This window comes from Lissotriton vulgaris, chromosome 8 (assembly GCF_964263255.1).
Source record: "Lissotriton vulgaris chromosome 8, aLisVul1.2, whole genome shotgun sequence".
NCBI classification, from domain to species: domain Eukaryota; kingdom Metazoa; phylum Chordata; class Amphibia; order Caudata; family Salamandridae; genus Lissotriton; species Lissotriton vulgaris.
The window spans coordinates 422045117-422057870 of record NC_141696.1 but is presented as its reverse complement, the minus strand read 5'-3'; the positions used below and the strand labels follow the sequence as shown (position 1 = coordinate 422057870).

Genomic DNA, 12754 nt, shown 5'->3' with positions numbered 1-12754 from the left:
TTAATTTTGTACTAGTGGGACATCCTCTCATGCACACAAATGGAATTTTCCCTGTAACAGCATTTTCAGTTGTTCTGTAGGCCCATACCAAATCATGCACCATTTTCCTAACATCAATCCTACTAGCCACTGCCATTTGAATGGCTCCTTTTATCATGCGATTTGCCCTTTCCACAATACCATTTCCTTTTTTATTTATTTTATTTTTTAAAATATTTTTATTAGAATCTTTTGTGGGCACACGTATGGCATTACACAGAGTACTAATACATATGCTAATCAAATGTTGAACAAATTATAAAAAGAAATTTATAGAAACAGTACATTGATTACGGTACAGTTTACGGAAAGAGAAAAAAAAGAACAGAAACCCTATATAACAAATTGCATCAGTTTACCAAACAAAACATATCTTAAGGGGTTAAATCAATTATGACTTTCATTTATCCTCTCTTTCCATTGATGAACTGGTTCCCATATTTTCCTTCCCAACCTCCTTGCCCTTCTTCCCTTTCTAGCCTAAATGCTTTTTTCTAAATTAAAAATCCCCAGTAGCAGGGCAATCCACTGTTGTGTTGCCGAGGAATTTTGTCTAGCCAGGCTCTGGCGATCAACAATCTATACACCGCCATTGCTACAAACAAAAATTCACGATGCATCTCACCATCGAACCCTCTAACCCCTAACATAATTACAGTTGGTGTTAGCGTCACATCCAACCCAAGTGTACGACCCAGGAAGTCTTCCATACCTTTCAACAAAGTTCTTAATTGAGGGCATGAAGCAAAAATATGTATGCTATCTGCTGCTGGATCGCTGCAGCGTGGGCAGGTAATCCCTGTAGTTCCTCCCCACTGTGCAATGCGAGCCGGGCTGTAGTAAAGTTGGTATAAAGTTTTATAATGTTGGGATTGAAGCGGGGCAGAGCAGAGGACAGAATATCCTAATTCCAGCGAGTCCGAGAAGTATCGGCCCTGTATTCCTAATTTTCCTGCCCATTTATTTTCATATTTTTCAATATCATCCACCTTCAACTCTACCAAGATAGCATAAAAACTACGAATAGAACACACCCCTCCTTGTTCTATAGCTTCCAAAATACTATTTTTAGCAAAACCAGCCTTTCCCCCTTTTTTCCTACTGAGAACTCCTGACCTGCAGATATTTAAAGAAACTCTGCCTGCTGATGTTAAACTTTGCCACAAGGTCGGAGAATTGTAGTAACTTTTCATCTGGGCCCAACAGATCCCCTATTTTTATGATTCCTTTTCTAGCCCATTCTGCCATAGTAGCATTAGCGAAAATTGAAGGTGGGAGGGATTTATTCCTAAAAAGTCTTGTGTATCTATTAAATCTACCCAGCCCACATTTTTTTGCTACAGCTGTCCAGATATTATGCGCCGCTAGAACAGTCTTAAACCGTGTACGTTTATAATATGAAGAGACGGCGCAGCTTAGGAAAGCGTTCGCTGTTTCTGAACCCAACACAATGGAGTACACCATGGTCGAAAAGGCATTAATGTTCAGATCTACACCACTCGCACCAATCAAACCCTGCATATATTGAAGAGCCGAAGCCCAATAATATAATCTAAGATCTGGAACCCCCCACCCCCCCTTGCCCTCGGTAAGGTCATGAATTTATAAGCCCGCCTGGTCTTCCCATGTGCCCAAATAAACTTATTCAAAATTGACTCAACCTTATTAAACCAGGAGAACTCAAACATTAAGGGTATTGTTCTAAAAAAATAAAGAAACTTAGGGAGTATAAGCATTTTAATCACATTGGTGCGACCCACCAATGAAAGTCTGAGATTGTTCATTCTAACCAGATCCAAGCTTACTTTTGTCAATAAGGGGGTCATGTTCCGTTCTACCACTGTCTCAAGATTAGCCAATATTTCAACCCCTAGGTAGACTGCTGCCGGAACCACCCGTATATCATCGCAGCTAACCATTGAATTCTTAATGATTTGTGTTTTGGTACTGTTATGCCTATAGCCTGAGATTACGCCAAATTTTTGGGCCTCCTGTTCTATTTCTCCAATTAAATAAACAACGAGGACTGGCCCACTGTACAGTGGGCCAGTCCTCATTGTTTATTTGATTATACCTCAGGGGAAGGGACTCACCCCTAATAAAACCCTTGCTCTCCATTCTGTTTATCCCACTATTTCTCCAATTGCCATGGATAGGTCCGGGGTAATTATAGCAACGTCATCTGCGTATGCCAACACATTAATTTCTAAACCATTCAAGCAAAGGGGGAGAATTCTAGGGTTAGAATTAAGATATCGTAAATAAGGGTCCATATAGAGTGCAAAAAGAAGAGGAGAACTCGGGCACCTTGCCTTGTCCCCCTTTTTATCTGTACCGCAGCCGTGAGTTCTCGGTTAATTTTAATTCTAGCAGTTGGTGCCTTATATAAAACCTGAATTGCTCTAATATAACCTTCACCAAACCCGAAGTGCCTCAGTATTTCCCATAGATACCCCCAGGCGACCCTGTCGAAAGCCTTCTCGGCATCGAGAAATAGAGCTGCAACAGGGCCGCCCGAGACCTCCAAGGCGTTGAAGGAAGTAATCACTGTTCTGACATGTTCTGTGGTGCCCTTCCCTGGGATGAACCCATGTTGGACTGGGGAGACCAGCTTCTCTATGACTGCCGCCAATCTTGTTGCCAAAATTTTCGAGTATAGCTTCACATCAGCGTTCATTAAAGCTATAGGTCTATACGACCCACTGGCTGTGGGAGGTTTGCCTTTTTTCAAAATAACTATAATTTCAGTGCCTCCCCAGGAGTTTGGAATCGAAACCCCCCTCTGAGCTTGAGTGAGCATGTCCATTAACTCCAACCTAAGGGCTGCCAGAAATCTTTTATAGAACTCCACAGGGATCTAATCTGGGCCTGCAGCCTTTGATGATGGGAGGTCTGATAGGGCTGATGTTAATTCTTCTAATGTTATACTAGATTCCAGTTTTTCCCTTTCAGCTGCCTCTAACTTGTTCAATTGAAGATTTCCTAGATAGTCCCTAATTCTTTCACTACTCTCCTCTTCGTCCACGTCATACAATTCTGAATAGTATTTCCTAAACTCTTCTCTTATACCTGCAGGGTCTGAAATCAAATTGCCTAATCCATCTTTCATATTCTTAATATCTCCTGCAGCAATCTTCTGCCTTGTTCTAACAGCAAGAATGTGCCCCACTCTCTCACTCAACTCGCAAACCTGTTCCTTCCTTGCCAAATAATTTGCTGCTATTTTTTTAGCGATATTTTCCACTATTTCAGCCTTTAATACCATAATTTCCAACAGCTGTTGATCCAGGGGGCATCCATTCAGAATTAACCTGCTCAGCTCTTCCTCTGCAGCTAAAAGAGAATTAACTTGTTGTTCTACCCTTTCTCTTTCCACTTTCTGTCTAAACGTTGTAAAACTAAGTGTCTCTCCCCTTATCCCTGCTTTAAATGCGTCCCATGCATTACCACTACTGGTACTCCCCTTGTTAATACTCCAGAACTCCCTAATCCAGATATCCATATGCCTACAATAACCTTCATCTTTTAAGAGAGCTCTCTCGAATGTCCAACTCTATAATTTCCTTGTTATCCTGCTTAAGCTAACTGTCAGGATTAGGGGGTTATGGTCTGAAACCAAGCGGGGCAGTTTCTTAACCTGTGAGCTTGCAAGTAAGGAGTTGGAAATCAAGAAATAATCCAACCTTACCTTTATTCTGTGTGGGGCAGAAAAAAATGTGTCGCCATCCGCCTGAGGATAGAGATTAGCCCAAACATCAGACATAGCATTATGTAGTGCCATATCTACTATTGCCCTGTGCACCCTCTTCTTCCTCCCGCTATACCCCTGCCCAACTTGTAACTCAACACCAGAAGGACGGTTGATATTAAAGTCCCCACAACATATAACTGGTTCGGGCCAGGTTGGTAGCTCTTGATCCAAGAAGTGAAATATGTCGGGATCATCGCCTGTTGAGCCGTACACAGAGACCAACGTAAACTTAGTCCCTCTAAAGCCCACCACGAATATGACCCACCTCCCCCATATGTCCTCTTTTTTCCTAAAAACTGTACAGTCTCTACCTTTCCCTAGTATAGCTACTCCACGGGTCTTTGAACCTTGTTTTGTATATGCTAGTACATTAAAACCCAACTGTTCTAACAAATATCCCTTTCCTCCCTCCACGTGGGTTTCTTGCAGGCAGATCAAATCTGGATACATTGATTTCAAAAAGGCTGATGCGCGTAATCTTTTCTTAAGATCATTTAGGCCACAGACATTCACTGTCATAATTCGGCAGGCCATTAAAAAACATCTAGAATTGGTACCAACTCTCTATTCCATTTCTCAAATTTTTCCCTTATTTCCCCCTTCCACCAAATGAATAAGCCCTGTACCTGTACCTTCATATTGTAACTCTGTGTGTGCAACGTGTGCCCTGTTCTCCCCCCCCCTGAACCCCCACTCCCCCTCCCCGGAACCCCCCCTCTCTACCCTTCCCCCCCACCCTCCCCTACAGGCAAATAGGTCACCCATGACCTATGCATGGACGCTAGGGAAGCAGCCGTCGCCACCCCCTCCATACCACTATTCACGCCCCAGAGAGACCCCCTTAGCTACTTCTCCTTGTACCCCAGAGCCTCCACCACATACGCCTTTGCTTTGATTTCAGAGAAAAACATTTTAAACTGGCCTTTGGTAACTATTTTCAATTTGGCAGGGTACAACAAATAAGCCTCTGAACCCACGGCCTGAATGGGGGAAATCAACTGCCTCAGTATCCATCTGCGCTCAACTGTGGTATGGCAGAAATCCGGCCTTGCAAAAAAAGTAACATTGTTAAATGTACGTTTAGACTCTGGTTTGGCCTTATCTAATATGAGCTGTCTCAATAGAAAATTCCCAACATAGATCAACATTGCTCTGGGTCTCCCCTCTTGGGCTCCCGCTTGCCCCCTTTTAGCTACAAACTGAAAACGATGGGCCCTCTGAATCTCCGTTTCCCATTGCCAGGTTGCCAACTCTGGGAAAGCCCCTTTTAGGAGATTCACCACAAACATTCTAGGGTCTTCCCCTTCGAGACCTTCTGCCACTCCTAAAAGTCTAATGTTATTGCGGCGCTGCCTATTTTCGTAGTCCTCCAGCTTCCAATTGACGTCTTCTGCCACCTTTTGGTGCTCTTTCTTATACGTTTTCAGATCCCTCAGCTCATATTCCAATCTGCCAGTTCTTTCCTCCACCTGTGAGACTCTCTCCACCACCTCGTCATGTCTTTTACTCATTTTCCTTAGCGAATTCTGGATTTTCCGTGCTTCCTGTCTTGCTCTCCTACTTTCTCCCCTATCCTCAGACTGCATCAATTTCAACGTATTGAATAGCAAGTCCAGTGTGACCGGTGGCTGGGGTGCTTGTGTTGAACCATGGTCCCCAATCGACGGGACAGGGCTTTCTTGCTCCATAAATGATAAGGTGGTAGCAGAGTAGCCCCAAGCTAGTTTTTTTGAGAGGTCAGTGGTGCTGCCTGTTGTAGAGGGCTTTCTTTTAGATAGTCGCTTCTTCTGCGTACTTCTCTGAGCCAGAGACCTACTGCCTGTATCAATACCAGTGGACTCATCTAAGCTTGCTTCATCCGAAGGCAGAGACTGGGACTGGGAGTCTCCATTAACTGAAAGAAATGTATCTGGGGAGACAGCGCCATTACCAGTACCAGCTTCAACTAAAGCAGCAGACTCTTCCCCTAATTTGGCGAAACCATTTGCCAGGTCCATAATCTCTGCCCAGTCTGAAGGAGTCAGGTCCCCTGCATCTCCCTTCAATATCATCTGGCAATGTGATTCTGCCCCTACAGCTACTCCAGCAATACTCCCGCTTTGTCCGCTTTCACCGAGCAGCCAAGTATACATAGATACGCTATCAGGCCGCCCCTTACTCCCACTTGCCTTTTCAGCCGGTTTCTTGTCCGTTTTAGCTGTCTCATCCTGCGTTTCCTCCGAGATCTGATCAGGCGCTTCCTCTAACCTCCGTGGCGTAGCTGTTGCAAGCAATGATTCTGACGGCTTCGTCTTCACCGGTCTTCCTGGTTGCCTAGCGACCCCTGCAACCACTGCTTCAGCTTCGACATCCATGGTGGCGCTGCGATTGTCTCTAACAACCAGACACTCGGCATCATTGCTGCTTACCCCGCTGCCAACAGGTATGTTAGCGAAGCTTTCTGTAACTGTAGGTTGTCGCAAAACACCCTCCTTCGGCTTGAGCTTGCTGATAGCTCCCAGTTCCTTCGGGGTAGCAACGGCGGCGTCAGGGACGTTTTTTTTGCCAATGTTCTCTTGTAGCCAGTGGTCCCTTTTTGCAAACCGCTTGTAAGATTTCTCGGGTCCGTTTTGCTTTTCTCTTTAAGAGTCGGATCTCTCTGGGTTTCCGCGTCTTTGGTACCCCCTTTTCCATCTTTCACCTCGCTCCTTTTTAATATACGGGGAGGCATCCTAAGCCAGGTTTTCAAAATCAACCCGGCAACACCAGCCACCTTCTTCCGTATACGGGACAGTACTTGCTTTAGCAGAATTCTGCTGGGGCTCTTTTTCGGTATTCCTTCATCTGCTCTCAGGTCCGTGAAAACTTGAGAATTGTAGTAACCGAACACCGCAGCGTATAAAAGGGGTTCCACCATTTAGAGCCACGGTAGGGAGGAGGAAAGAGTGCGACTCACTCACTGCATACCACTAGCGACCATCTTGCCTCCCAGCTCCACAATACCATTTCCTTGTGGGTTGTACAATGATGTTTTAGAATGCACAATACCACAAGATTGCAGAAAAGTTGTGTACAGTTGTCTGTAATTACCCTAGTGGGAAATCCTTTTTGGCTGAAAACCTCAGATGTTTTTATGGTACTCCTTGTAGTAATTTCCTTAACAAACTTCACTATCAGCCATTTGGACATGACATCAACCATAACTACACCAAATCTCGGCTCACCACCAATGCCTGAAAGTGGACCTATAAAATCTAAGCATACAGTATGCCATGATAAACCTGGATCTTCAATCTTTCCTAATTCTAATTGACTTCCCACTTTTAATCTCTTTTCACTTTCAACGCACGCCATACACCTTTCCACCCATTCTGAAACTTGTTGATCAATAGCAGGCCACCAACAATGTTCTCTTATCCTCTTTTTAGTCAAAGACTGGCCTAAATGACCCTCATGTGCCAGTTTAAAGTAATCAAACCTAAGTTCTTGTGGTGGAATAATTTTGTCACCTTTCATTAATATATAAATATCATTATCACCTTGATGAAAGGTCTAGCTGCAATAGGAAGAGAACTCCCCCCCTTTAATAATCCACTCCTTCAATAATTTCTAAGTTTCATCTTTATCCATGCTCACTTTACATTGATCCTTACCTATCTCTCTACCACACAACTCAATGACTCAACATTTACTTTGTCAACTTCTTCCCACGATAAAGGCAATCTAGATAATCCAGCAGCTTGACAATTCCTCCATCCCGCTAAGTATTCAACTTTGTACATATAATCTTGAAGACGGGCAGCAAGCCTAGCAAGATGTGCAGAAGTTTTATGTGCACCACCGGGACTTAAAATTTTGAGAAGAGGTTTATGGTCAGTTGGTAGTGTGAAATTGAATCCCCATAGGTACATGCTGAAGTACTCAACTTCCCATGCCGCAGCCAATGCTTCCTTCTCTATTACAGAGTAATTTCTTTATGAGATATTTAATGACCTTGAAGCAAACGCTACAGTTTTTATCCCATGGTCATGTACTTGAGCTAGTACTGCTCCAATCCCTACTGCACTGGCGTCGACTGTGAGAATAGATCTCAACTTTGTGTCAAACTGTGTTAGAATATTAGCCTCACATATTTCTTTTTTAATCTGACAAAGGTATTTTGTTGTTCCTTAGACCATACAAACCTATGGCCTTTCCTGAGAAGCATTTTAATACACTGTTTTTTCTGCAAAATTCTGTACAAATCTAGCATAGGACTCTATAAGACCTAGAAATTATCTAAGTTGATCCTTGTCAGCTGGTGCCGGAGCTCTCTGTATAGCCTCCAGCAAGTCACGTTTTCGTTTGACCCCATTAGCAGATAAGGTGTAGCCCAAATATTCAACCTCCTCAACGGCAAATAAAATGTTTTCTTTCTTAAGTGTAAGACCAGCGTTCTCCATCCTGCTCAAAACATCCTTCAATACAAAATCATGACGTTCTCTTGTATTTCCGAATACTAACACATCATCTAGAAATACACGTTTTCTATTCCCTGTAACACTGACCCCATCATCCTTTGAAATATTCCGGCAGCTGATGCCAGCCCGAACAGGCATTCTTGTGAATTGAAAAACTCCCTCTGAAGTAATAAACGCAGTACGTTTTTGGGAGTCATTGTGTAATTTGATCTGATGGTACGCACGGAGTAAGTCGAGTTTGGAAATAACTGTCCTTTCAGTAACAAAATCAACTCATTAATATTTGGTAACAAAGTTATCGACTACAATATTTTGATTTAAGGTGCGTAAGTCCACACAGAACCTAAAGCTAGCATCCGGTTTGCTCGTGATTACAACCGGAGAAACCCAGCTAGATGTTTCAATTTGTTCAATAATCCCTTGCCCAACCATTTCATCAAGCATGCGTTTAACCTCTTGTCTGGCAATGATGGGTACTTTCCTAACTTTGTGCTGCATTGGTATGGCATTTGGTTTGAGTATGATCTTATGAACATATCCTTTTAACTCACCAATCTTCTCTGCAAACAGATTATTCATGCTGTTAACAATCGTTTCAGTATTAATTTCTTCTACAACCATTACTTGTTGACTCGCCCTAGGGTTTATAATATGCAAGTCATATTGGTGTCCCCATCCCAATATTGGTGGTCCACTGAACGCTACGTAAACTTTACCTTCCACACTTATACCTTGGAAGTGTATATTGCCCAACATGTATCCTATGATGCCAATTTTCTCACCTTGGTATCCACCAGGGTTGAAATCCTTGGGGAGTAGTTTTTCATTTGGCCAATTTTGTTTAAATATTGACTGCGGAATGATCGTCCAAAATGACCCAGAATCTACCATTAATTCTGTTTTTTTACCATTCATTTTAAACATTGCTCTAGGCTTAGTTCTTCTTCCTGAAACCATTGATCCAGCATCATCCTCAACACACAAAGTACCATCCTCAACGCACAATAATTTGTTCGTACCTTCAATTGTACATGTTGATGATTCACCATTCAACTGATTGTTAATGACAGCTACCTTCGGTCTACTATTGGACTTACACATCTTAGAAAAATGACCTTTCTTACCACATTTTTTACATTGTTTATCCAATGCATAACATCTCTTATACTCTGCAGTATGATACATGCTGCCATATCTGGAACATACTTTCTCTGGAACTCTACCTTTTTCCGAATTTGACCCAGAAGTGTTGTTGTTCTTTCCACTGGGGATCACTTTTCTCCCAATGCTTTCGCTGTTTTTGTTATGATTTATCACAGCAACTTCTTCTTGTGACACACAAGTTACATTAGTTGTACTTATACTTACCTTCTTTTCCATCTCCTTCATACAAGTTTCTGATTGCTCAACAACCTTAGCTATATCACTCGCATTACTCAACATGGGATTCTTCGTAGCCCACAATCTTTCTTGCATTGATTTGTTGCAACATTGTACAATCAGCTCATCTCTTATCATCTCATACATCATAGCACCAAATTGACATTTAAGAGATAATTCACGCAGCCTTGTGACAAATTGGTCTATAGTTTCATCTGGCTTCTGTGGTTGTGTGTAAAATTTGTGTCTACACATTGCTATATTCACTTCTTTATCATGTTGTTTCTTTAGTCTTGCTTTCACCTCATTGTATTCGTTACTAATCACTCTTCCCTCAGCATCTGTACCCACCGGTAGGAATCTGAAAGCATGTTGTCCTTCTTTTCCAAGTGTACTTATTAATAACGCTTTCTTTCTCTCTGCACTAACATTTTTACCATGTAAAGCTATAATATAGTTTTCAAAAATTTCTATCCATTCATCCTAGTCAATGGGAGGGTCACCTGGTTGTTGGAGGAATAGTGGAGGTGGGACCACAGTATTACCTTCCATAAATGTAATTAAAATATCAATTTACCAAAGAACTTTTGCTGGCACAATATTTCAAGATAAATGATAATTTTCTATATATGTTATTTTTTTTTACACAAATACCTAAATTGGTGTAATATGCATGTGATGAAGTAATATCAAATATGTCTAAACTTATATTCCTTGAAGACAATATAGTGTTCCTTTTCTATTAAACACCGTCCTTTGTATGTCCCTATGTTGTAAGTTGCTCAATGAAGTGTTTTTCTGCTGTGCCTTTACTTGATACTTATTTCAAACCCGTATACAGCGTACCTTACACCGGTGCAAGTATCAGATCACGATACATGTAAGTTGCTCGACGAAGTGTTTTTCTGTTGTGCTGTTACTTGATAAATATTTTAATTCCGTGTTCAGCGTAACTTACTCCAGTGCCAGTATCAGCTCGCTATGCGTAACCGGACAAAATAGTTGTATTGTGCCACTTTCCTGGTAACGTCGATAAGCAAATTGTCTTCTGATGACGTATTACGTCTGTACGCACTGCACGTTGCCACGTCAATTACGTTTTACGCTTCCACGTACTGTGCGTTATTTCTCATACATCATTCAATGGATTCTCCGACAACTTCGATTCTACGGTTGTTGTGATTACTTGAAGATAAGGTACGCGCAATTAGTTGTATATATTCAAATCACAATAACGATGTTTCTTTAACGTTGCACAGCTCCTCTATGTTAAAAGGAAAATATGTAACCGCTACACATTTTATTCCTTATGAACATACATTAGTTCGATCTAATTTTCAAATGCTGCCAGATGAAATATTTAATGTTGCAAATACGTAGGTTTTAACAATGTTGTGAAGAGTAATCGTACCAAAGTTATTATCTATGCCAGCAGGTTCCGACCAAGACACAGCGAAATGTAGAATATGTAAATAAATCAAATACATCTTTTACTTACTTCTAGTCTTTGCACTGTCTGATAGTATCTTCGTTACTTAGCTTGTCTGATGTTGTAACGGCAGATCATTATTACGGCAAAGTATTTATATGTTTGACAACTTTCCTCGTAGTTTTCCAGTATCAAGGCAAAATTATAAAAATTCAATTTCATATGTTTTTCTGACAGGTGCCTTCTTATACGCGTAAAATTTGTTCTCCACTGCTACTAGGACATAAGTTCCCTCTGTGCTCTTCTTTTCTTCTTTTCTTCTCTGTAAAGTCCGATTGTCGCCAATTGTTGTATTCCAATAAATAATATTCCATAGTGATAATAAACAAGTTATATGTTTATTGTAAGACAGAGATACAGCAGCACATCCACTGCAGGCAATTTAAATCTACACACTAGAATATAATTATGTCATAGAACACAATAACTATAGAAGATTGAAAAATGCAAGACCTTTAAAGTGGCAGGATGTATAATCTAACACACGTTAATTATATGCATAAATAAATATATCTATATATTCTTAAACTACATTTAAGAATATAACACTGTGTTTACGAATATGCCTCGATTTCCAACATCAGCATCCATTTTGATCTGATTTTGTATCCTGTTTTTTAAGATAAACTAGCAACAACACTGACACAATGCTTTTATGGTTGAGTCCATACATACCTTTTCCCTGTACTTAGAATATTAATATTTAAAATTATGCACAACGTTTACTACCTCTCGCTGCAGCCCACGAATCAGGGAAGGCCAAGGTCTCAACAGGCTCACCTTTCAGGAAGGGACCTAAGCACTGGGAGGTGTTATGATGGGAACTCCTGTGAAGTGATTCCCACCTTGCCGCAGCCCCACTTTCTCTGCCCCGGGGGACAGGGCGATTGTTTGCGTGGGAGTCTAGCAGTACACTGTTCCCTGCCAGATGTGTTTCCCTGAGTGAGATTCAGGCAGGCAGATTTCTCTCTTCCTCCATTTCCACACCCACTTTTAATGGCGTAAGATGGAGGGCCCTTAAATATGTTTAATGTGGAGACGTTTTATGATGAACCCAATATTTACTTAAGGGCTTGGCACACAAAAGGGATTCTAGAAGTGCCAATGAAAGAATGATTGTGGCACCGTTGACCTAAATATTACCTTTTTACCTATGGTTTCATAACATCAGAGTATCTTAATCCAATCATCTGTCTTTTAATGCTTTATTACAGATTTTGTTTAGCATTTATCCAGATCAAGGAAATCGGTGGCAGATGTTGGCAGTTTCACCTCTGGAAAGTTACTGTATCCTTTCTCAATTTATATTTTCAGTCTTGAGGGCAGTGGATGGGTATGCCAGAGAGGGGCTAATGGTGGCTTTGTTTCAGCTGATCCATGGTGATTTTACCTTTTTTAATTAATGTGATTTGTGTTATTAGCATTACTATATTTTTGGTTAGCCACTGTGAAGCCATTGTGGCTATTATTAGCCTTCATCTTTTCTGATATATTGCTGCTCCTCACATGACCTCGGTTACAAAGTGTTCAAGCTTGTTTATTTTAATAATGTCTATCTTTTTTGGTCCAGCTCCTTGTAGAATCATACAATAGTATTGCTCTTTTATTGCTCTCAAGTTTCCTTCTGAATTATGACTGTGTGCGCGTTTCCTAACC

The 12754-nt window shown here is 41.3% G+C and overlaps 1 protein-coding gene across 1 annotated transcript in view; it reads left to right on the top strand.

The window, feature by feature from the left end:
• Window positions 1–12754, top strand: part of OCA2 (OCA2 melanosomal transmembrane protein) — an 833084-nt gene that overhangs the window by 179231 nt on the left and 641099 nt on the right. The window contains exon 6 of the mRNA XM_086934183.1: window positions 12313–12385. Coding sequence (XP_086790309.1) covers window positions 12313–12385 — 73 coding nt within the window. The remainder of the gene's footprint in view (window positions 1–12312; window positions 12386–12754) is intronic.